The sequence below is a fragment of the Biomphalaria glabrata genome, chromosome 1 (genome assembly GCF_947242115.1).
Source record: "Biomphalaria glabrata chromosome 1, xgBioGlab47.1, whole genome shotgun sequence".
NCBI lineage: Eukaryota > Metazoa > Mollusca > Gastropoda > Planorbidae > Biomphalaria > Biomphalaria glabrata.
This window is the reverse complement of record NC_074711.1, coordinates 17,862,010-17,888,422: the sequence shown is the minus strand read 5'-3', so window position 1 is coordinate 17,888,422 and position 26,413 is coordinate 17,862,010. Positions and strand designations below refer to the sequence as shown.

The 26,413-nt window shown below is 35.0% G+C and overlaps 1 protein-coding gene across 4 annotated transcripts; it reads right to left on the bottom strand.

Annotated features, from left to right (window-relative positions):
• Positions 1-70: 70 nt before the first annotated feature.
• Positions 71-26,123, bottom strand: LOC106061045 (uncharacterized). 4 transcript variants are annotated; one of them, XM_056025700.1, is made up of 9 exons: positions 25,946-26,123; positions 11,242-11,347; positions 9,754-9,968; positions 9,008-9,071; positions 7,221-8,847; positions 6,818-7,013; positions 5,957-6,203; positions 4,887-5,030; positions 71-4,478 (listed from the first exon to the last, which is right to left on the bottom strand). In XM_056025700.1, exons 2-9 carry the CDS (start codon positions 11,326-11,328, stop codon positions 4,353-4,355), a joined length of 2,706 nt encoding a protein of 901 aa, XP_055881675.1. In that variant the 5' UTR covers positions 11,329-11,347; positions 25,946-26,123; the 3' UTR covers positions 71-4,352. The 4 variants fall into 4 exon arrangements, with proteins under 4 accessions (XP_055881675.1, XP_055881685.1, XP_055881682.1 ...); XM_056025710.1 differs by lacking the exon at positions 25,946-26,123 and adding an exon at positions 14,630-14,935; XM_056025707.1 differs by lacking the exon at positions 25,946-26,123 and adding an exon at positions 13,346-14,071.
• Positions 26,124-26,413: the final 290 nt, after the last annotated feature.

Genomic DNA, 26,413 nt, shown 5'->3' with positions numbered 1-26,413 from the left:
AAACATGACTCCCCCATTTTCCCCAGAAAAACCAACAACAAACAAAACAAACAAACGAAGAATAAAATCATTTCAAAGGAAAAAAAAATATTTTTATTGAATCAATGAAAAAAAAATATGAAAGCTCAAATGGCTGAATAATGAATAGTTTACAGTAAATATGAAATAAACAAACAAACATTGAAAGTTGTTAGAAGCCTTACTGGCATCTGAGACAGTCGTCTGTTTTTTGATCAGAGGAATGAAGGAACCTTACAACACAGTGACATGAGACTACGTGGACCTCATGCATCTAGATCTACTAGATGCTAGAATGTTATTATAAGACTGAGAACACTAAGATATGTGATAAGAATCAAGTGGTGCTGGGAAGTGTGCCAGGATTTTAAGAAAGGAAATACTAAACGTGTTACATTTGATTAAATGGGAACTTATTGAAGGATAAAAATGTAGGTCAACATTTTGTTTGACTAAAACTAGAGCCTTCAATAATGAGCAGAATAATTCTGTTTGTTTGACATTCTTATAAACAGACTCTATAGTCAGTATCTATTTCTTGATATCTAGTTCAATAGAGCCTATCTGACTAATAAAAAAAAAATAATTTCTAACCCAAAAGCTGGGAAAGTGGTTGACCTTGATGGCAATAACAATTGACTCAATTCTTCTCACCCCCATTACCACTGTATGATCCACTCATGTTGCCTTCATAGATGAAGTGGCTTACAAACCATTGACATCCCTCTAGTTCACCAGACTAGAGAGAGTTAAACACAAGGGAATCTCTATAGTAATAACCAACCAGTTTTTTTTTGGTTTAAGTCTCATCAGCTGTTAAATGTACAGTGTCTTCTCCAAGTGCAACAGTAATTCTACTTGAAATTCTAAAGCACTAAGTCTCAGTGGCAATGATTGAAGATGCAATCCAGACAACAGCCAAAATAATGAGAAAAGTTATTTCATTTGACTTCAGTTCCAGGCCAAAAATATTTTTCTAATTATGGTAAAAGCAGAACATTTTTTTTTTCAGATTTTTAATCCAAACCAGGTTTTAAGTTGTTTTTTTTTTGGCTGACACTATTAAAAGTGTACTCAAAATATTGATAATGCAGGCAATATTTTCTTTTCAACTTTATAGAAAACTAATGGATATAAAAAGAAATTTGACTTGAAAGTATTTAAAATACAAATGTGACTAGAAAGTATTATCTAACACTTTGAGAGTGAAAGTAGAAGATATAAACTTGACTTCTGATGTTAACATTACAAATATAAAAAGCTGCAGAAAACATCCTGAACTAGAGGAGACAAGACTCCTCCATCTACAAATCCATTCACTACAAACAAATAGAGAATCTGAATAAATTGTTCAATGACTGAAACACTGTTCACTTACAAAGTGAGATAGACTTTATGAACTACACAAATGTAGATAGATTTGTTCAGGTGGTAATGTTGGCAACACAAACTTAGAAGAATGACACAAGAAAGACATTGGAAGAGTGTGTGTGAAGAACGGCTGACTGAACAAGTGTGTAGATACAATGAGAGTAGCATCTTCAACTGTTCATTGATCAAAATAAAATGCATGTCAATCTGTAAAACATTGATAAGTGAAGGTCATGTGACAGCTGATGAAGATGTGACACAAACTACCTGTACAACTATTAGGATACTATTTGATCACCTTGTTATGACATGTCTCATTAACACAGGAAATGGTATTTAAGAGTCATGTGTGGCAGTACAACTATGAAGATGGTATTTAATAGTTACTGACATTAACAATCAATAATAATACAATGACACATAGCTTACAACAATGGAGATGTATAGGAAAATCTCCAGTTTCAAAAAACTTACGATCATAATTTGTTCTCAATTTTAAAATCATAACAAATAAGTAAGAGCCAACATAATCACTTATACATAGAACATATCCAGCACTTGTTCATTGAATAATTACATAACTATTTATAAACATGTATATTAGATAATGCATTCAACTAGAAAATTCAGTGCTAAAGATTTGATTGGGTTTTAGTGTAAATGAATAATAAAATGTTGACACCAGCTGGCACACATCTATCCACTAGAAAGGTAATTATGCCAGCTGCTCTAATGTCTTCAGCTGATCCAAGTTAAACAATAAATGAAAGTCAATATCTCCTTGGTGTGATCAATGGGAAACACAGCAACAGTGAAAGCTACCAATGTGAAGAAATGTGAAGGCCTTGGCACAAGATGGAGACGAAAAAGTATAACAACAAAATATCAAGTATAAACATTCAAACAACATTAACAGAGAGAAACAATGAGCTGTCCAGACAACAAGATATAATGTACACCATCAAGCCAGTGTCACAATGACATAACAAATGAAGAGGGTTGAAGGGAATGTAGAAGTGTCAGTCACAATAACCCAAGCAACTCAAAAATCAACTCGTCTGGATTGGTGTAATTAATACTAAAAAAACCCAAACAAACTAGATGGACAGTTAGTGAAATGCCCAACAGAGTAGTGGATACAAATAAATAAATTTACAACAAATGAGTAACATGAGAATGTGTTTCAACTCTGGAATGGAAATGGGGATATTTAGGGCTAGTATGCAAATAGTTTTAAATTCAAAATTAGAATTAAAATTGTTTCAGGAATCAATTTACAGGGTTAAATTTTAAAATTGTAATGAATTCTAACAACTGTCAGTGATTTCTTGTTAAAGAAAACTGCAAAATACAATCATGTCACATCACATTCAGTAGAATCAAGAAACAATAAAATGAGTCGAAGTCATCAGGTTTAAAATTTTTAAGTAACAAAGAAATAAAATATGGACGTAAATTTTACAACATAGAAAAACTTGTGAAAAGTTTATGGACGTCAACTGTACGACACAGATATAGTTTGAGAAAGGTTTATGGGGACAAAAAGATTCAACAATTTCGTCTAACACTTCATGAAGATATTATAGACATTATGAATGAAGTAGACATCACAAATGCAAGGAAATTAACAAAGACAGCATCTATATATAATGAAGCATATAAAACAATCATCATCTACAACAATTGTGTAGCTATATCAAAGCAATATTGCAACACTCTATGAAAATACAGAATTAGCTGCATCTGTCAAGACTTATGCACAACAAGGGAATTTTAAAAAAAAGAAAGGTAACTGATTCTTTTGTGCAGTAAAAATTACTTTTTTTTTAAAAAGAAATTCTAATTGCTGAATCTTAGAAACTTTTAAGAAAAAAAAAATTTCTAAGATACAGTAATTAAAACTTCGGACATTTGATTATGAATCATATTTTTAACAACTCTGATAAAAACACGAAATGATGAAACATGTCTTTTCAAAAAAGTTTCATCGATGATTTATGCATTACCAAATATACATTAATAAATAGTTCAAAGCACAATTTAGCAGGCAGCAAGAATGGACAGTGATCTCTACTTGTCTGTTGTTGATGTAGGGTATACAAAGTACAGTTTAATTACCTTCATTCTACTGTGTCTAGTAGAAAGAAGAATGGAAGCTGGTGATTACAAAGAAAACTATAGCATTAAGAAGCTCACATTCAGACATTAAGGAAATGTTGCGCTGAAGATAGTGATTATATTTAAGAATGAAATTGCTAAAATCATGAGATCAAATTCTAGAGGTAATTACATATTGTATCAGACAAATGCTCTTGCAATAAAAAATTCAAGTAGACACCACTTACTAATATAACATTGAATTGTTAATAATCTTGATTTCGATAAATGTCCAGCATTTTCTATTCACTTCAATAACTATATTGGGATCATGTAAAATGTCGCACAATATGCATATTATTACTACCTATCTACACTTTAAAATATTTAATAATATAGTAAGATATATATATTACTTCTCAAAAGTAGATTGATAACATTATCATCATTAAAATTCTCAAAATTAAAATGACAAAAAGAAAGAAACCAGATAAAGATTATTTAACAAATTCCATTGAAAGCTACAACAAATGAAATTGAAATGTGTATGACATAATCAGAAGTCTGCCAACTATTTACATTTATAAGCATATCAATCTGTACAATATCATGTGTAGGCACTATGTTGGAGCTAAACAAAGGTGTCAAGTTCACATCAACAAACAAAACAAAATCAATTGTTTTTTTTTAATAAAAAGAATTCACATTAAAAACAGAAAAGAAATAACTTAAACTCTGTACATGACTAAAATTTTATATTAAAATAATGGATTGAAAAATAAACAAAATTTTCAGTATGTAAAATACTATATGCAGAAAAAAAACATTCTGTATATGTAACAAAGTGTACATGGTTGGATGTGAGACTACTGTACAATATAGCTCTTATAGTTCTTCAACTTTTTAAACTGGTGCTTGATGTGACGTATAAAGTCATACGGCTGGACTACAATAGTTATCTCTCTTCCTAAAGCTGACAGACGATGTTCAATCTGAAGAAAGAAGAACAATTTAATGAACAAATATTTAAGATACTATCATTTCTTTGACTTAAGTTAATTTTAAAATGGTGGTAACATGCAAATAATAAAATCCAATAGCACAGATGAAAGGCCAACACTAGAAGATGGTCCACGGTGATAGCAAATGTCGAACAAAGAGTTTAATAATAAGAAAGGAACCGTGGAATGTTGTCAAGCTACATCTCTCTGTTCATAAAAAGCTCCTTGTCTCTAAAGCTGTCAAGAGTAGAGTCTGTTTACATTGGTTGATATTTCAATATTCTTCCTCAAAGCCTAATCTAGTTTTTACTAGTCCCATCATTGCCTGTAAGTCAAAACTTCCCCTATTTACGAAACAAATAACTAATTTCCAATCGTGCCATAACAAATGATATTCACCTCATCATCCTTGAAAAACAGATTCAGTGGCCGACTGTTAATCTCTGTCAGAAACCAGTGGCAACGACCATTTGCTATTGAGCAGTTGGCATGTTGGGTAAGGCCATGTTGGGCAGCCAGACCATTTGGATCAACATACACAATCTAAAGATAAGATAGAAATGAATCAATTTTTTTATTCTTATGTAATGTGCATGCAAAGACAGAAAACTCGTGTGAGAAAAAAAACTTTTCTTAGATTTCAAATTTAAGTCACAGTTCCTTTCATACATCTTTAGGTTGTTCAGCAATAAAAAAAGAAATTCACTTGGACATAAAAATTTAGTTCAACAATATAAATGTTTCTCTAACTCCCTGAAGAGATTTCACTACATTGACTCTTTCTGTGCTGCGTTCTCTCGGGCAGTTACTTCGCTACAGCGCTCAGCTAGTAATTTGGTATATAATATTTATTTCACTATTTTTTATGTTGACCTAATTATTTTTTTTTTAATTTTCATGATACGAGAGTGATAATTCTTTGTTTTGATTGTAAATTGGATGTAGGAACAACACATTTAAAAAACACATTTAGTTTATTTCACGGGACCTGAAATATGTAAATAATACAATTTCTTAGTCCATCTATCTTTTATAAATTTATAAAAAATTTATATAAAAAACTTTTATAAAGTGATCAAATATATTTAGTTTTATGATTTATCAATATTTTTGGATTGAATGTATGACTAAAATGTTAAATCTTTCAGTAAAGCAATTTTTAAAATTAATTTCCTTTTCTACTTCCTTTTTCCGTACTCAAACTTCATTTTGAAAGATATTTTCTTTAATAATTGATTTTATTTATTATTCTTTTGTAGCCAATTCATTTTCCTATAAATAAAATCAAATATTTTAGATAATAAATAAAATAACAAAGCTAGGTTAGTTGTAGTAACTCTACACACCCACGCACATTTTTGTTCATCCGGCAAACACTTTTTTTTTTTTAAAACAATGTGCACTGAAAGAGTAATGATTTCAGTAATGAAAGTGCTAAAGAAGGTATTAATATTCACATAGGTACTTACTTCACCAGTGCCGCCTTCTCTTTTAATTCCCAGGCTTTGACCTTCAGTGTTCTTGCGGATGGCGAAAACTTTGGCGTAAGGCATCCTCTGCAGTGTGACATCTACTTTAGAAGGATTCGGTTGTTTGAGCAGTTTCTGTGCAGATTCAAGGGACGTGACTTCTACATTGTTAACACTGATTAGAATGTCTCCGATGTGAAGTTTGCCATGAAGACTGGGAAAGTCCTTTTGGTTCCAGCCAACAATACTGAGGTGATCAAAGTGGACAGAGATGAAACAGAATATTGAGAAAACATGGAAAGAAATCATAGTTCTTAAGTAACATTTGTAGTCAAATCTTATTTCAATCTCATGGTAGAGTTGAGACTTATGGACAATGAACATTCCTTAAAAAGATCAATATTTAAATATTTATCTGCTACTATTATATGCTGTATGCTTTATTTTACTCATGCAAATCATTTGTTTAAAAAACATAAATAATAGTCAAAATTAGGAGGAATGATCCCAAGAAAATAAGATTTTAAAACCTTGACTGGAATGGAAGAAAACAAAACTTATTTTTTCAAAAAGACAGAGCTAATGAATTTAAAGGGAGAACTCAGAACTAGTCACATTGTTAGATATGCAGCTCAATAAGTTACAACAACTAGTTGAATTGAACTGGTATTTCAAGAAACAGTTTTCAGTGATACTGCTATCATGTTTTCTAAACAGAAAGTAACACCTTACTCAACCATCACACAAGTTCCTTTCAATGTAGACTACAAGATTAGTTTGAGCTCAAACTTTAGTGACCATTTTGTAACACTTCTATCATTCCCATTGCAGTCATTGTTTTAAGTGTTAACATACACCTACCATGGTTTCCCTTCCCAGTCGACCAATGCCAGTCCATGGCATGACTTCTGGGTCAGCTGGACAGTCAAACTGACCATAGAAATTTCTGTCTGTAAAATCTCAGCTTGAGTTTGTTTCAGTGAGACCACAGTGTGAAGGGTGTGTGAACGGTCCAGCAACATTTTGCGTGACAGACCAGAACTGCTGTTGGTAGAAACTTCAAACAAAAATGTAGGATGAGAACAATGATAAAAAAAACAACTTGTGTTTAATTATTAAGTGAGCATTCCTTGTTCTTAGGAAGAATAATTTACATAATCAGCTTGCATAAATTAAACTTGTACAATAAAAATTATTCTGAAGAAAAAACTCTAGTGCCTAAACTAGAAACCAATTTAACACAAACACATTTATATAAACTTACTATGTTCTTGGACTTTAATATCCTTGGAGTCGTCCAATGATTTCACAGTTGTAGACTCCATGCCTGAAAACTCTTTCAACTGAGGTCTCTTAATGATAAAGCTCTGAAAAGACCTTGATGGCAATCTAGGATTAGTTCCAGCATGGCTCAAGCTCTGTACTGTGTCAGGGTGAGATCTGCGTGGCACAGAGGGGGGGATCTCATGAAACCCATTCATGGTAAAAGCACTGGGTGGATGAGAATTTCGATAGGAATCCATCAAAGTGGGCCCCTTTTTGCGAGGCATGGGAAGTGGTGGGGCGCACATAGAGTCATCAAATAGATTTGTTTGTTTATAGGTTGTTGATGTCACAGTTGCAGAAGATGTCTTGATTTCAAGGTGAGAAACTTTAACATCGGAACTGCTTTTTTTTAATGGAAGAGAGTCTTTGCGTGGTGGAAGAGGTGGTAATGAAGGAACTGGAGGAGCCATTTCATAAGGAGGAGGCACATCATCAAAGATTGGCCCATAGAAATTTTCATTTTCATCTTTAGAAGATTTTATGTCAAGCTGCTTTTCAGATTTCTCCATTGAATTAGTTTCTAAAGATTTGGTCTTAGCTTCAGAATAATCCTTTAAAGCTATAGACTGGATGAGCAGTGGGTATTCATCATTGATGTCTTGCAAGACTATCTCACTAGTGATGATGTCTGTACTTGGCTCTGGTAGGCTAGAGCTAAGTGGAAAACTGCTGTTGGAAGAGCCAGATGAGGAGTCCCCACTCAGTTTTTTTGTTAGGCCTCTGCGAGGCATGGGGATAGGTTTTGAAGAAGAAGGAGAAGGCGTACGAGAATCAACCCTGTCACCTCCTGCAACCTGTACTCTGGCCTCCTCCTGACATGGAAGTTCAGAATAGTCATTCATCTCAGCACTGACTGGCCTATCTAAGCTATGACATGTGAAGATACTCTCGTTGTCAAAGCTGCAGGAAAAAACAGAAGAGTGGCTTTCCTCATTAGCAGATGAACTGGAATCTTTGGCTGCTTTAGATTGAGAATGAATAAGCTTAGTGTCAGAGGTCGGCCTCTCCAAGGAATTTCTATTAGAAGATGACTCTTTGAGCCCACTATTTGAAGAATGCCTCCTGGCATCCTTGGCTAAGTCATGTCTTTCTTCAGAGCGTCTCATTTTGCTTACTTCTCGAAGCTGGGCTATAATTTCTGGTGAAACAAAGTCACTGTCATTGCTGCTACCAAAAATAGAAGCCAAGTCAGTGCTTGGAGGGGGCTCTGCAGACTTTTTGCCCAATGTTTTGGATAACTGATGGGGAGCTCTTTCTGGCAGTGGTGGTGGCTGTGTTTCACCCGCTTTCGATGGAGACTTCGGAGAATGGGGAGTGGTATTACTGGTAGACTGCCATGAATGGGATCTCTGTGCTAGAGGTGATGCTTTGGGTGAAATTCCAAAGCGCATTTCAGTTGGTTCAATCAATACAGTGTCACTTGCTCTCTTCTCCTCTGAAGTTTTGCCATTATGGGAATTGGAGAATAAACTGAAATCAAAGTTATCATCACAACTGTCTTTGCTGGGCTTTGGTTTTTGTACAACTGCAGGACATACTGTGTAGACATGGTCCACGATTTCTTGCTGGAAAGTAAAAAAAAAAAAAAGAAAAAAACTTTATTATAAATGTAACAAATAAGTTGTAAAATAAATGTAATCCTTTCTGACTCAAAGCAGGCAATGTTCGTAAAAATAAAATATATTTTCTTAAATAATGCTTAGAAATTTTAAAGTAATTAATTACCTGCAAGATGCCAAGACGAATGAGACTAGCTTCAACTTCATTGACCCATTCAACCATTTGAGTTCTGTTAATTATAAATATAATTCCATTTCAAAAGAAAAACAAATATACAGTTATTGGCTAGTTTTAGACCTGACTGATTTTTCTGAAGACTTAAAAAGATATTTTCAAAAAGTAAAGTAATTTTTCACAGATTTATATAAAAGTCTAAAAAAAAACAACATTAAAATATTCATTACTGTCTATAACTAAATTTAAACAAAAAATTTTTTTTTTTTTTTTTTTTTTTGTGACTAGGAATCTTGGTGGGTGAGATCAAATATACTTTCAACAGAAAGCAGTTTTGTTCATGGACTTTTAGAAATGTAGGCCTTTTATTGCCAGTCTAAAACTTGTGTACTTAAATTTGTAGTCTTGGCTTAGGTCATAGTTTCATGAACAAATTTTTTTTTTACTTGAGATGAACAAAATAGTAAGAGAGTAGGTTCTGCTTAATAGGGTGCCAGGTAAGTGGTCCATTGGCACCACGTTATGTAAAATTCTTCTGTGACCAATGGTGAATGATAATTGCAAGCACAATAACCAGCTGCTTTAATTTTCCTAACAAATGTCTCATGACCAATTAATCAAAGAAATATTTCACCCCCTCACAATGGAAGCAAGTTTCCCCTAAGCCACCGCACTCACTAGTGGACTGAATGAACAAAATAAAGATTTTCCTAAGCAAGAGTGTTGATCAAACTTACCTGGATGAGGCAATGAGCTCAATGACCCTATCTGGGCAAACAATGCAAAAAGAAGGTGGGTTACTGTTGCCCATGGATTTCACATTCTGACAACTGGACAGGTTAAAGGAGTTGATGGGAGGCTGTGAGAAGACATCAATGTCGTTGTCATAATACTCCAGGTAGGGAGTCCCTTGTTTGATAGTGAAGACAAACCATTTGTTGGACTCATTTCTCTGAGAGGGGAAACAACAACAATACATTGTAAACTCTTTTTTATTCTTATTTTTTGAACATTACTTTGGTCATCAAATACATGTCAGGTAAGTTTATAATCTCTACTTGTGTTGGATGGATGTTTACTGTCAAGATGGAAGAAGATAGCACTGATGAAGACGAGATAAAACCATGTTACTGTCTGTCACAGGATGAAGGGAGGTAAGTGGTCTATCTGATGATGACAGATTAAAGACATAAAAGAGGGGATAATAAAAACGTTAATAGCTTTTTTTCTTTAAATATGAAAACAAGAATAGTGATAAATGTAGCAAAGGAAAATAAAAATATCCTAATTAGCAATCATTTGGTGTATGGGCCATTTTGGAAATTTCCTTTATGAAGAATAATATATTTCTATCATTGTTTCTTTTCAAGTTGTTAATGGTTGGCATCAGTTTTCCAATTCAAGAATATACTATGAAAACGTAATTGCTTAGTAGACTATTTTGGGTCAAAATCAACTATAGTGATGAATTAAGATCTTTGAGGATCAATAGTTACTTTATTAAGGTGCATATTTGCACTTTGTAAAATCTCTTAATAAGGAAGCAAATAGCTATCATTGTCTCTGGCAGTGGTAGGTACAAGCTCTACATTTCGAATCTCAAGAAAGTCAAGAAGCCTTGATGTCCCTGAGAATCTAGTTTCTATCCTTAACGAGCATACCTGTATAGGAAATAACCAACCCTGACTTTCCCTACTACAAAACATCTCATGAAAGAAACATCTTCAAATAATTTCTGAAAAGCATTTAGTCCTAAACATCAACTTCTTTCATTCAAAGCATCACCATCACTTACAGGATTTTTGAAATAGGTATTTGTAACTATAGACTCACTCTAAAGAATCCAGAGATCCTACTGCTCAAATAGGTATTTGTAACTATAGACTCACTCTAAAGAATCCAGAGATCCTACTGCTCAAATAGGTATTTGTAACTATAGACTCACTCTAAAGAATCCAGAGATCTTACTGCTCAAATAGGTATTTGTAACTATAGACTCACTCTAAAGAATCCAGAGATCCTACTGCTCAAATAGGTATTTGTAACTATAGACTCACTCTAAAGAATCCAGAGATCTTACTGCTCAAATAGGTATCTGTAACTATAGAGTCACTCTAAAGAATCCAGAGATCCTACTGCTCAAATAGGTATTTGTAACTATAGAGTCACTCTAAAGAATCCAGAGATCCTACTGCTCAAATAGGTATTTGTAACTATAGACTCACTCTAAAGAATCCAGAGATCCTACTGCTGCCTGTGCTTCCCTTTTTGAGATAGCCTTGCTTGACCACATTCTCCACCGCATGGGCCATTCTGGGATTCAAATGTTACCTACAAAACAAAAAATATTAAAAAATACTAAAAAACAACAACAAAAAAAGCTTATATTAAATGGAATTGTATCAATTGATTTGGATCAGTCATGTAGGGCCTAATAAAATTTGTAATAGATCTAGACTACCAACAATAAATATGTGCTATTAGAAATATTTTGTTTAGTGCCATTGGATGCTTTCAGCTTTCTGACTACGCTATGATCCTGTCACTTTCTCACTGTACTATGATCCTGTCACTTTCTCACTGCACTATGATCCTGTCACTTTCTCACTGCACTATGATCCTATCACTTTCTCACTGCACTATGATCCTATCACTTTCTCAATGTACTATGATCCTATCACTTTCTCACTGCACTATGATCCTATCACTTTCTCAATGTACTATGATCCTGTCACTTTCTCACTGCACTATGATCCTGTCACTTTCTCAATGTACTATGATCCTGTCACTTTCTCAATGTACTATGATCCTGTCACTTTCTCAATGCCCTATGATCCTGTCACTTTCTCAATGTACGATGATCCTGTCACTTTCTCAATGCACTATGATCCTGTCACTTTCTCAATGCACTATGATCCTGTCACTTTCTCACTGCACTATGATCCTGTCACTTTCTCAATGTACTATGATCCTGTCACTTTCTCAATGCCCTATGATCCTGTCACTTTCTCAATGTACGATGATCCTGTCACTTTCTCAATGCACTATGATCCTGCCACTTTCTCAATGTACTATGATCCTGCCACTTTCTCAATGTACTATGATCCTGTCACTTTCTCACTACACTATGATCCTGTCATTTTCTCACTGCACTATGATCCTGTCAATTGTCTCAATGCCCTATGATCCTGTCACTTGTCTCAATGCCCTATGATCCTGTCACTTTCTCACTGCACTATGATCCTGTCACTTTCTCACTGCACTATGATCCTGTCACTTGTCTCAATGTGGGAGAAATAATGCGTACAAACGTTTTACCAGACAGACAGACAGAATGAGTTGATTTAAACTTTGTAAATAAATAACTGAAAGTAAATAGCTGGGTGTGAAATGTATCACCTACAAACAAAAGTACATATTTTTCATTCAAGTACTAATCAATGACAAAGATACAATTATGTACAGTCCATGTCTTTGTAAAGCATGCATTTTTTTAAAACTCAGTCCAAAAAGTTTTAAGTAGGGATTTGAAATAAAGCAACATACATTTACGAAAGTTACTTTAAATTGAAAAAAAAATAATTCTCTTCTGATTAGTTGAACCCTGCCCTGGCAATACCTCCCGATCTCTATGGCTGGTTTCATTGTTTTAGCACAAGAAACGTTTTCCCTTATGTTTTATTACAATTCATTTCGAATCAGAAATAATCTGAGATAAAGTGTATCTAGATAACTGAAGCGCCCCATGGTTTCTTATATTATCCCCTAATGGTTTCTAGGGACAAGCGTAGGACGTAAACATCTTTTTTTTTTTTTATTTGAAGTAACGTCTGTATTTTATAAGACAAGATCAAGATCAACGGGTCAATCCTGAGTTAATGTGATCGACCAATTCACACGTTTTTGTTGGCTACAGATGTAAGGGCCCACACTGGATTCAAAGCGCAGAGAGAGTGAAGAGTAGTTTAATGAAGAGTAGTTTAATACAAAAAAAAAAAAATCCCTTCGCCTATCATAGGCCATGTTACTGTGTTTTAACAAGCTTTGTATCAAAGTAAATCTAACATATCTATAAGATACCAGTCAGTAGTAATCAAACAACAACAGACCATCTACAATGGATAAGTACACTACATTCTTTAGACTGACATTACTTTGTAGGATAATCCTTTTCAGCAACGTGTACCAGAGTGTTGACCAACACAAAATAATATTGACAAGTTTGTCAGACACGACCAGGGAAACATAGCCTAGCACAATGCTCCAACCTAGATCTAGTTCACAGTATACAATTTAGAATACAAACCAACAACAAACATCATGTCTTACCTACACCACGACGTAATCTCAGTAAAAGAAGAAATAGATCACAGCACTACTCCGTTCAGAATAATATTAGTGTATAAAGCCATTGTAGGAAATCACACATCTGTATCACATAGACTTGCTCATAAATTAGATTTAACTAGACTCTTATAAATACCTCGATCAGTTTTATACACTGAGTTCTAACATTGTCTAATCCACGACATCAATAAACTACTTCAAAATGAACTGAACTCCTTCTACTGGTAGACCATGTCTGTCGATTCTATAGTTCTAAAACCAGTCTCTTTGCTAAACTCATACTGAACACGTTGTGTGTACTTTAGTTACTGCCAGGTGAGGCTGTCAGTTATGGCGAGAAACTGTACATCTAATTTGTCCACACTTAAGCTAATTGCGTCTGTCACTCCATCCCATACCACTCGTCCCTTACATCCAGACTCCCAAAGGTCATCAGGACACGAACACATAGTCTGATGTCTGCGCTGGTCTTTGGCCTTTCTTTAGAGACTACACTTTGTACATCCCCTGCTTCTAAAACTGACTCGGTAAGTACCCAGTGCTACAAATGCTCTAAGTATATATTTTGATCAAACTACACAGGGAAGTGTAATAGGTCTTCAATGCACACTCAGCAGAAGGAAATAGGCCTAACTACACTGCATGTGTCAGCGGGGACTAACGTAGAGAAATCGGGATCAGGAAAGAGAAATGGACAACGAACATTGACAGCAGAACGAGCGAGCGAGCGAGCGAGAAAAGGAGAGAGGGGGGAGAGAGGACCGGGGGGAGGGGGAGGTGTGGGTGAAGATACGAATACGAAAAAATGTCAACAAGACACAACAAAAAACCCAGACAGTGGAGCTCGTAAATAGTCTAGTAGAAATAGAGGTGAGTCGATAGTCTAGTAGAAATAGAGGAGAGTCGATAGTCTAGTAGAAATAGAGGAGAGTCGATAGTCTAGTAGAAATAAGAGGAGAGTCGATAGTCTAGTAGAAATAGAGGAGAGTCAATAGTCTAGTAGAAATAGAGGAGAGTCGATAGTCTAGTAGAAATAGATGAGAGTCGATAGTCTAGTAGAAATAGATGAGAGTCGATAGTCTAGTAGAAATTGAGGAGAGTCGATAGTCTAGTAGAAATTGAGGAGAGTCGATAGTCTAGTAGAAATAGAGGAGAGTCGATAGTCTAGTAGAAATAGAGGAGAGTCGATAGTCTAGTAGAAATAGAGGAGAGTCGATAGTCTAGTAGAAATAGAGGAGAGTCGAAGTAAAACTATGTCACACTCACTTGTCATGACAAACACTTTTTTGTTAAGGCTTGGGTGCTACCATTGGAACATGAAACACATCCTAAACTCAACTTTATACACCACACTGCACAAACTACGTCATTTCTGAATAGTCTAATTCACATGGGGTTTTGCTCGTGACTGCTTTGAAGTGGACACTCATCAAGGACGAGGACATCAATAGGGTTAGTGTTAGGGTTTCCTTTCGTTTACAATGGCTGGACTTCTTCAGCGAATACTATTTGTACCATCTTCATAAAGACGTTTAATACATTTAAAAAATATCTGAGATACAGGGTCCTTTTGAAGTCCAGATATTATAGGTCAGTGATTAATATTTCTTGAGGGTCCTAAGTCCTAAGCTTTAGCTTGTGTTGCCTATATGTCAGTGCTAAATATTTCTTGAGGGTCCTAAGCTCTAGCTTGTGTTGCCTATATGTCAGTGCTAAATATTTCTTGAGGGTCCTAAGCTCTAGCTTGTGTTGCCTATATGTCAGTGCTAAATATTTCTTGAGGGTCCTAAGCTCTAGCTTGTGTGCCTATATGTCAGTGCTAAATATTTCTTGAGGGTCCTAAGCTCTAGCTTGTGTTGCCTATATGTCAGTGCTAAATATTTCTTGAGGGTCCTAAGCTCTAGCTTGTGTTGCCTATATGTCAGTGCTAAATATTTCTTGAGGGTCCTAAGCTCTAGCTTGTGTTGCCTATATGTCAGTGCTAAATATTTCTTGAGGGTTCTAAGCTCTAGCTTGTGTTGCCTATATGTCAGTGCTAAATATTTCTTGAGGGTCCTAAGCTGTAGCTTGTGTGCCTATATGTCAGTGATTAATATTTCTTGAGGGTCCTAAGCTCTAGCTTGTGTTGCCTATATGTCAGTGCTAAATATTTCTTGAGGGTCCTAAGCTCTAGCTTGTGTTGCCTATATGTCAGTGCTAAATATTTCTTGAGGGTCCTAAGCTCTAGCTTGTGTGCCTATATCTCAGTGCTAAATATTTCTTGAGGGTCCTAAGCTCTAGCTTGTGTTGCCTATATGTCAATGCTAAATATTTCTTGAGGGTCCTAAGCTCTAGCTTGTGTTGCCTATATGTCAGTGCTAAATATTTCTTGAGGGTCCTAAGCTCTAGCTTGTGTGCCTATATCTCAGTGCTAAATATTTCTTGAGGGTCCTAAGCTCTAGCTTGTGTTGCCTATATGTCAGTGCTAAATATTTCTTGAGGGTCCTAAGCTCTAGCTTGTGTTGCCTATATGTCAGTGCTAAATATTTCTTGGGGGTCCTAAGCTCTAGCTTGTGTTGCCTATATGTCAGTGCTAAATATTTCTTGGGGGTCCTAAGCTCTAGCTTGTGTTGCCTATATGTCAGTGCTTAATATTTCTTGAGGGTCCTAAGCTCTAGCTTGTGTTGCCTATATGTCAGTGCTAAATATTTCTTGAGGGTCCTAAGCTCTAGCTTGTGTGCCTATATGTCAGTGATTAATATTTCTTGAGGGTCCTAAGCTCTAGCTTGTGTTGCTTATATGTCAGTGCTAAATATTTCTCGAGGGTCCTAAGCTCTAGCTTGTGTGCCTATATGTCAGTGATTAATATTTCTTGAGGACCCTAAGCGTGTATTGCCTAGAGGTAAATTCGACCATTCATGTTGTCAGACTTAAACTGGCGCATTGCCATGAATGTACCAATCATTTTGAATAGGTTGGACTACAAATAAAAGTAGTTCACTTCTGCTAGACACTCCTATCCCCAAAATGACCTGCTAGTTAGGAGAGTCCTTGTCAACTTAGTTGGCTTGTCATTAAATGATACGACGTTCTTGTATCAATGAGGCTTACTCACACTAATGAACATGATTACTCATCCTTAAATAAATCAATTCTTCTCAGTGAGTGTGTTTGTGTGATTCCAACACATTAACCACATGACCTACATCATTAGTAGGTCAATGACTCAATTTACAAAGTGAGTAGATCGATCACTCAACTTTAAATTCACAGGAACAAAACGACATTTGGTCAAAGTCCATAGAAGTTTACTGTATTGTAGACATACAAGAAACTTGGTCTATCAACACTAGGACACAAAGTAATGGACAGTATGACCTAGACAATTAAATAGAGGTCACACTACACTGAAGAGGAGAAGCAGAAGACGTAGGGTGTGATCTTGTGACAGGATCTACATCGGAGAGCCTTCCAATTGTTAGTGGTGACATAGATAATGAAATTCATCCCAAAGCTCTTACAATATGGGACTTGTGTATGTACTTGTCAAAAATATACATTTATGTCGGCGCTAGCTATGAGTCATCTAGATTTATGTCAGCGTTCACTATGAGTCATCTACATTTATGTCAGCGTTCACTATGAGCAATCTACATTTATGTCAGCGTTCACTATGAGCCATTTAGATTTATGTCAGCGTTCACTATGAGCCATCTACATTTATGTCAGCGTTCACTATGAGCCATTTAGATTTATGTCAGCGTTCACTATGAGCCATCTACATTTATGTCGGCGTTCACTATGAGCCATTTAGATTTATGTCAGCGTTCACTATGAGCCATTTAGATTTATGTCGGCGTTCACTATGAGCCATTTAGATTTATGTCAGCGTTCACTATGAGCCATTTAGATTTATGTCAGCGTTCACTATGAGCCATTTAGATTTATGTCGGCGTTCACTATGAGCCATTTAGATTTATGTCAGCGTTCACTATGAGCCATTTAGATTTATGTCAGCGTTCACTATGAGCCATTTAGATTTATGTCAGCGTTCACTATGAGCCATTTAGATTTATGTCGGCGTTCACTATGAGCCATTTAGATTTATGTCGGCGTTCACTATGAGCCATTTAGATTTATGTCAGCGTTCACTATGAGCCATCTACATTTATGTCGGCGTTCACTATGAGCCATTTAGATTTATGTCAGCGTTCACTATGAGCCATTTAGATTTATGTCGGCGTTCACTATGAGCCATCTACATTTATGTCGGCGTTCACTATGAGCCATTTAGATTTATGTCAGCGTTCACTATGAGCCATTTAGATTTATGTCAGCGTTCACTATGAGCCATTTAGATTTATGTCGGCGTTCACTATGAGCCATTTAGATTTATGTCAGCGTTCACTATGAGCCATTTAGATTTATGTCGGCGTTCACTATGAGCCATTTACATTTATGTCAGCGTTCACTATGAGCTATCAAGCAACAAGGTGAAAGTTGATGTACGTTTAAGAGTATAAAGTATTTGCAAACGGAAATAAATGCCACTATGTTTTGTGGTAATGACTTCACTTTGTGATTGTCTTTCACTTTGTCTCTGTATATAATACATTCTTCCCAGTTCTCTCCTTTAGTTTCCATAACACTGAAAACCATTGAGACATCTTTTTTTCTTCATTAAACTAATTAGATGAAGGTCAAAGTACTCTGTGACCACTGATGGAGTTAATTATGTCACAATTCTTTCCGACGTGTTTTGTTTGCAAATCTCCCAAGTAGAGTCACCCAGTGAGAACTGTGACGCGCGAGACAAATGAGTTCTGAAGTGGGAGATCAGAATGTCTCAAGGATTGAATGTCACTCCCAAAATGATGTGTAAGAATTAAGAGACCAATGTACTTCTTGGTGAAACTTGAACTCTCTCACTTCGGAAAAACAAAAGTCTAGGAGACATTTCTTTGATAATGTTTGCATACTGTGAACTAAGTTAAATCATCAACGTCATTTCCGAAGCACAAACACACACACAGACCAAGGGGAGGGGTAAAACTCGAGTTGATTCCCAAGTCTGAGCTTCGTTACGAACACTTTATACAGAAAGAGGAGAAACAAACCAACAATTGTAGATTTCATTCTCAAATGGATGGCTGCCTGGTACAGCGACTCCGAACTGTCTCCATCGCCCCTGATTCGAGCCCTGCCCGTCGCCATCCACTGCAGTCCTGAAGCAGGTTTTGGCTAGGATGTAATTATCTTCAATTTTAAAGGAACAGCCGAAACGTGTAAAAAAAAACAAAAAAAAAAACAACATAATAACTCAAGAGTCTAAACATTTTTTTTTACACGAGGAATAGAGTCTAATCCTTTTCATAGTTCCTAACAATGGAAGAGGCGCATGAGAAAAGTCAGGCCGAAATCTCACCGAGTTTTATTTTCAAATGGGGAATGTGTGGGTCAACAACTGACTAGAAAGAAAACATACGCTGGTCATTGACTCTGACACGTCAGACTCATAAACTGACAACGACAGGTCAAACTCATAGACTGGTCGGGGCTTTCCCACAGGGTTAGAGAAAGACTGAGCTTGTGGCTAGAAGGTGGATTTAAAATAAGCCTATATTTAATGATTTAAAACAAAAACAGACAAACAAAAAAAACACAGCACTTTCTCTCGCACACATTTGGAAGTAGAAACATTCTCCTAGCCATGTCTATTTACCTCAGTCAATGATAGGCAGAAATAATGTCAATGGACCTCATTCACCAATTGTAAACAAACAACATTTAACCACGTAGTTCCCTATCTCTTCTATACACATTACTTAATCCATAAAGGCTGTCACGTGATACGTTTTTTTCCGAGTGTTTTATCAATATTATCACCTGGCTCAATGTTTTTTGTTTACGATTGGTGAATGAGGTCCATTGAAACTCCACAAAGAGGCAAAGTTAAGGGAGAATCTTGCCACTCCCAAGCCCGTGAAAAGGAGGAGGTTTAGGTGGAAGGCGAGCAGCCGCAAAAAAAAAGACACAACGCAACAGAAAGCAGACAACTGAAATCCAAAAAAGACCTTGGTCATGGTGATTCTTCTCAAGAAGAGTTCAACACCCACATCAGTGAAAGTCCATGGGAAGCTGGCTGTCTGTAGACTTAGTAGCAAAGACGGCAGAATGGACATGGACCCAGCTGAGGAGGATTGATTTTAAAAAACTAATTACGGTAAAATCAAACCAGAAGTCCCTTTCTTCCCCCCCCCCCCCCATTTTTCCAACTGGTCAAGATAAGTAGGCTAATAGGATCATAGCGCATCGAGAAAGCTAAAAGGATGAAATAGCGCTAAATAAAACAAATGATAACAAGATTACAAAGACAGTTTGTGTGGAAACACAAACTCAAAATCGGCCCCGAAGTGGTCCACCCAGGCAGGCTTCAATATTTTCAGAGAGAACATCATAATAAAATTCTATCAAAGACAAATGAGAGATAAGAATGGAGAAAGAAGGTTGACAGATCTTGTGTAGTGCCCCAACGGTACAGCAGGTCAAAGGATAGGTGCAAGTGAATGCAAAGTTAGATGTGAGCCTGGCCTAACTAGTTCCCCTTTCAGAACTTGTGGTCTATAGGGCAGATGATGTTAAGTTCATCTGTTTTTGTGGCCTACGTTTAACGAGGGTGTCATGTAGCCAGCACAACGACCAACCGCCTTTACTTTTCCCCAACTAATATCAGGTACCCATTGGAGCTGGGTGGACTCAGAGGCGCCTAAGGATTCCGAAGTTGAAAATCCCAGTCTTCACCAGGATTCGAACCCGGGCCCCCGGTTCGGAAACCAAGCTCTTTAACGCTCAGCTACCGCGCCTCTCCTGGCCTAACTAAAGTCTTATAATTGATATAATTGTTTTGAAAAGGCTCAATCTCTTATTCGAATGCTCAAAAGAAAAAAAAACAAGACATTTTCGCATTTAAAAAAAATTCATGAAAATGACGTTTTAATTTAGGTCTAACTTATAATGCATACTAATTAGCTTTTTCTCTTTAAAAAACTGCTTGCATAACTGATTTTAAAAATTAGATTTTTCGCTTTCAGAAAAAAAAAGTAGCAGTTGCATCAGAACTTTGAATGGTCTAAAATATTGTGATGTCGGATTTTCAATATCTTTTCTAGTTTACGAGATCTAAACGGGACGGACGGACAGACATTTCGCACAAAACTAATAGCGTCTTTTTCCCCTTTCGGGGGCCGCTAAAAATATTATTAATCGCACAGATTTACTGTTGTTGGTCTAGATCTATTACAAATTTAATGAAATGACTGATCCAAACTTATTATTAAAATGACACTTCGTGTTAGCTTGTTTTTCTCTCTAAATAATGTTTATGTTTTTCTTCTTTTAAAAACTGTAGTCAGAAGGTCATATGGAGATCTCATTGACAAAGTACATTCAAGTTAGTAAGACATTGTTTTTGCAGAATGTGAAATGTTCACTCTTTATTTTATTCCTCAAATGTAGGCCTATAGGTATGACCTTGCGATTTGACAATAAAAAGTAACGAGCTCTAACATATGTACTAGACCTCCCCCGGAAAAAAGCCTATTTTTTTTTCTCACGTACTTATTGTCAACAGGACTATGAAGGCGGATTTATTTAGTTTAGAAAAACAACAACAGTAAAAAACTGTGTATCTGAAGACGAATGTGTGACCGGTATGGCAGGCTCAAGAAAAGACAGAGATAAGGAAACACGCCAATAGAACTTCCCATCAATAGAGTTGTATTTTCCCTGTACTATTACAGATTCGATTACGTAGACGTTACGCATGAACCGTACATCTGATTATTTCTAACATTAGCAAAGTTTCAACGGACAAGTTAATCGACAATTTCTCATCGATGTTCCTTACAGAAGTTCCTTCAGACAAAAAGTCTTACGTGTATCCACTGTGTTACTCTAGTCAGCCTGTCCATTACAGATTAACAAATGCCCAAAGTCCTTTGATATAAGATACCAACCCTGCTGTAAGACATTTTGACAGGTTAGTTGGTCAACTATTAAACTACGCCGATGAAGCATCCCAATGTTTTTGTTTCTAAATAAATCGGCTCTTCTTTTTTGTTTTGTTTTTATGTTCGTTTTTGTTTTTCAAAGAGTAAACACACACACACACACATGTAACTCGAAGCAGGACGCTTTGTCGCGAAATGTTTTGGTCCCATTAGTTACGTTCATTGTATTCTGTCTTTCAAAAGAAATCCTACATCTCTATGTGTTGTATGTGTGTTTGTGTCGAACGTAGTTTTCATGTACAGAACAAGAGATACTTTTGGTATTTAGTTTGTTATTTATATAATGTTACATCGCTAATATTACACAAGACCAGGCTGCCATCCATACTTCACAGTAGGCGTGCATGAAATAGTCAAAGTTATAAAGACTTTTTTTCATGATGTGGGGGAGGGGTAGAATGTATACTTTGTTTATCTTGGTATAATAGAGTGAAAAAAACAAAAAAAAAACTTGTTTACATTTGTAAACTAAGTTTTAAGCGAAAAACATTAGTAGTTTTTGTACATTATGTATACGTTATTTGAGTAATTATTTTTATATCTGCTAATAAAACGTATGTTATGTGAACTATAACAAGTCTATTGATCAATGTGACTTATCATTTACTGCATGTAAATGTGTGTTTGTGTTTCACATCCCTTTCTATAATAAACCCTGGGCCGCTCTCGGAATTAAAGATGAAGATTATACATTCGCACCTAGTGATGTCAAGAGGAGTGCTAGAAAGAGATTATCGTCTTACCCACGAGAGAGGGAAGGGGTGGAGGAAAGAGTAGATACAAGGAGAGAAATGTGCCCAGAAGAGAGGGGGCGGGATAGGTATCACAGGTAATGACCAGTCCGAAGGAGAAGATCGCCAGACTCACGACTCCAACGAAGTGCTCGGTGCTGGTTTTGTCCTCATTTGTTTGACCCAAATCACCCCTAATTCTTACCCAATTTCTCAAACTATATCTTTTAAAAGTATCTTAGCTTGTTCGGATATTAAACTAATGCCAATTCTTTCTTTTTTTAAAATCTTTTGGAAAGAAATCGAAGAAAGTCATCCGTGCGCTGAGCAGAACTCACATATAATTAAGGAATCTGACTTATTCATGAAAAAAGCAAAACCTTTATATAAAAAAAAAATTCGCTGGACGGTGTTAGAATTCATACTATACATACAGTATTATAGTATATGAAATAAACATTATTATAAAAGCTACGTGCTCATTAAATTTATCATCAAATTTATCGCCAAAACGGCCGCGCCAAAAACGTCACGTCCCGCATGTGACTATTACTAATGTAGTAGCTGTCAAATTTGTATTAGGTTGTTAGATTAAGGCAATAATAACAGAGCATTACAAAAGCGTTATGAAACAAAATCGTCAACTCCTCGTTGGGAATCTGGTCCAAAACAAATCAAAGAGACATAGAGAATAAGATTCTCAAGGAGGAATCCAAATCAGTTCTACACATGTAAAGTGTCAACTATCTCCCTAGACATCTACTGTGTCGAGCACTCAGAAGCGACAAAAGAATCTATTGTGTACACGTGTAGACTCATTTCCTGTCCCAGAGACTTCAGAAACTCAAAACCCAAGCTCACTCTTTTAAAATGTAAACTAACAATCCATTAATGCGTTGAAATTAATGAATATTTATCTTTTGTATTATGCCAGGATAGGTCAACATTTTGTAACACAAGACTACATCACTGCGACAGAATACAAAAACAAAAAATTAAAAAAATCCACAACCACTGAAATGAAACAAATGAGCTCACCATGTGATTCACTTCAACAGGATTTATTTTCCTTATAATATGAATCACATGACTCCATAAAAAAAGAGAGCCTACAACAAGGTTGAGCTTTATGTCAAGCAAAGTTTGAAGATTTGGAGTTACAACCACTTGGAAAAAAAAAGTACAAAATGCCAAGCCCAATTTAAGTCTTTTTTTCAGTTTTTGTTTTTTAATGTATGTTTAAAATAGTTTTTTTTTAAAAGAGTATCTAAATAAAAAAACACAACTTTGATAATGCTCATAATATATTTAACTTTCCAATGATATACATTAAGTAAATGTACAAAATAAATGTCCATTATTTGCATTTTGAAAAAAAAAAAAAGGGCCAGGTATGTAAATATAAAAAAAAACAACTTACAAAACATTAAGCAAGAGAATTAATATATATACTAAAACTCTGAATTAAATTGAATCTGCTAAGATTTTATCACAACACTATGTGCTAATACAACTGCTTTAAAAAATATAAGAATTAGATCATTGGTTTAAAACCTGATTTTAAAGTGCATATACTTATTTTAGATACTTTCTAAAATCTAGAAAGAAATGCACATTAATGTTAAAATATAAGATCACTGGCTAATAGTTGTATTTTTTGAAATGTCACCTCCGTGACCAAATTAGAATTTATCAACTAGCCTCAACTTGAAATGAAGTGTTTTATAACACCTGAACCCACTTTCTGCAAGATGGACCCCGTGCTTATCTTATAAAATACAGACATTAATTCAAACAAGAAGATAATTACATCTACTAAGAACATTTTATAAGTTAACACTTGACAGAGACAAGGACATTTGAAAAGTGAATTAGTGATATAATAAGACTGATCAATGACTAGTGACACATTGCAAGCCACTACTCCCTTTAGTTCCCATGACTTGTGTCTTGATTTGAGTGAAGTATGTATTTCAGCAGAAAATAAAGCATATTAAATGTACAACTCCACCTAGGTCAAGATATTGTTATAATTTAGTACTAGTAAGTTAGATAAAAAGCAGCAGTGTGTCAGGCTAGAGCATAGATGGAGCACAAACAAAGAGATACTTATGTTGGTATGAACCGATAGATACTACCAGATCTAGTACTATCTTGCTAGTTAATCTAGAATCTATATTATCTATACTACAGTACTTCTAGATTGTCTAGAATAGTTCAGATCTAGCGCAGTATCATATAGTAATAGCCCCGTATTGACCCCTATACGGCTATTATATATTATTTACTATATTTCATATATTCCCTTATCCTATGCCTATCATAGGCTCTAGCTAGATATAGATCTATACTAGTTTAGATTCAGATTCTGAATATGATATTATATATGATCTAGAGACTAGAACTAATAATCTATATATCTGAAGATCTAGATCTATTCTTTTATATAGATCTTTGTCTATCTATATCTATTATATTAGATAACTAATATAGCCAATTATAAATATACTAATTATTTACTAATATTAGTCATATAGATCTAGAATATTCTAGAATCTAGGCCTAGAGTCAGTCTAGACATAGAAATACTAAATTTGAAATAGTCACATAGATCTAGAATTTAATAATCTATTCTAGATAAAAAAAAAATCAAGTATCATCTTCTACTACTAGTAGGTCTATTAGTACTAGATATAGTCAAAATATAGATTAAAGATCTATCTGATTTCTATCTAGAATATAGAAGTAAGTAGAAATAAGTAAATAAGTGAGCTAGATTCTTTCTAGATCTAGAATATAGATTCTCTAGGTCTAGGTAGATCTAACATAAGTATAATCATAATCTAAATTCTAGCATGATAGTAGATCTAAATCTATATACTATAGGATTATTATAGATGTCAGCTAGATCTATATAACTGATATACTATACTAACCTAGTCTCTAGTAATGACTAGATCTAGATCTAGTAGTAGTCTATACTATACTTTGTAACTGTATTACTGTAACTTTGCTATAGACAGTATAAGATAAGACAATTTTTATTGATCCAATCAAATGGAAATTTAGTTTGACTACAATTGACAACCTCAGCGTATAGTCGGATCTAGTGACTAGACTTCACTACTGACACTAGACTTGTCTAGACTCTATACTATATAGTCTATAGTCAGTATAGTCAAGATATAAATAAATAATATTTGTCTATTGCCCATTGGAAATATTTGGTGTAGAATAGTATAATAAATAATTATAATATAATAATAATAATATAGATCTAGTAATACAGTTATAATTATACTTAGACTAGATTAGATCTAGACTCTATATTTAATACTATTAGTAGTATTACTATATTATATATTATATACTAGTAGTAGAAATCTATTCTATATACTATAATTATATAATAATATAATTTATTTTTTATAATATACAAGTCAACAAGTTGAACAAGTCAAGATCTTATCTTATGGCTTTATAATACAAAACAGATTTATTATTTATCTAGTATACTCTATACTCTATACTGTATAGTAACAATAGTTACATAATAGTTAAGCATTACAGTATTAGTATAACTAGTATATGTAATAAGACTAGTCACTATATAGACTAAATTGACTAAATCTAAGTATAAGTTACACTTTACTGTCACTAGTTCTCACTAAGACAAGAGTAAGCAGTAACTCTGTAAGTAGTTTAGTAAGCAGTATCTAGACTATCTAGTTAAAGTAGTTACTTACAGTAAAGTAACAGTAGTGAGTAGATTAGTAAAATTATTGGTAAATAGATATACTAACCTTATTCAATCAACGACATGGTCAAAATAAAGATTCTAAATCCAACACTGAACAATACCCTTGTTCGTAAGTAGTCTAGCGAGCCATGGTTATTGGTCTCACAAACAAGGAAAACCGAGAAGAATAAAAAAGAAGAAAGTCCGTTTGTTGTTATTTTCAGCCGAGCCCAGCTGACGTCTTCTTACTTCCGGGTCAAAATTGGAATTAACCTTGTTAATTTAAATGATTTTTCCCCAACTCAGTTTTGCTTTAAAATTTAAATAAGGAGAATTCTAAAGTAGATTTTAGATCTACCTAGATAAGTGCACTAAAAACAGAAGCGTGTACATCATCTGAACGTATGTGTAGCCTAGATGTAGAAATTCCATTGAATTTTAATGGAACAGTTCTCATTTATTTAACGCTAATGCGACCATGTGGCGATTTGCCGGTGTGATCTGTATGTAGTGTGTGAGATGTTGATAATGG

Bases quoted from the DNA above. Each gene is read 5' to 3' on its own strand.
- LOC106061045 (XM_056025700.1), bottom strand. From the start codon at position 11,328: ATGGCCCATGCGGTGGAGAATGTGGTCAAGCAAGGCTATCTCAAAAAG. The intron at 9,072-9,753 runs GTAAGTTTGATC...TATAATTAACAG, and splicing joins GAGCTCATTGCCTCATCCAG to AACTCAAATGGTTGAATGGG. The intron at 5,031-5,956 runs GTAAGTACCTAT...TCTTATCTTTAG, and splicing joins GAGAAGGCGGCACTGGTGAA to ATTGTGTATGTTGATCCAAA.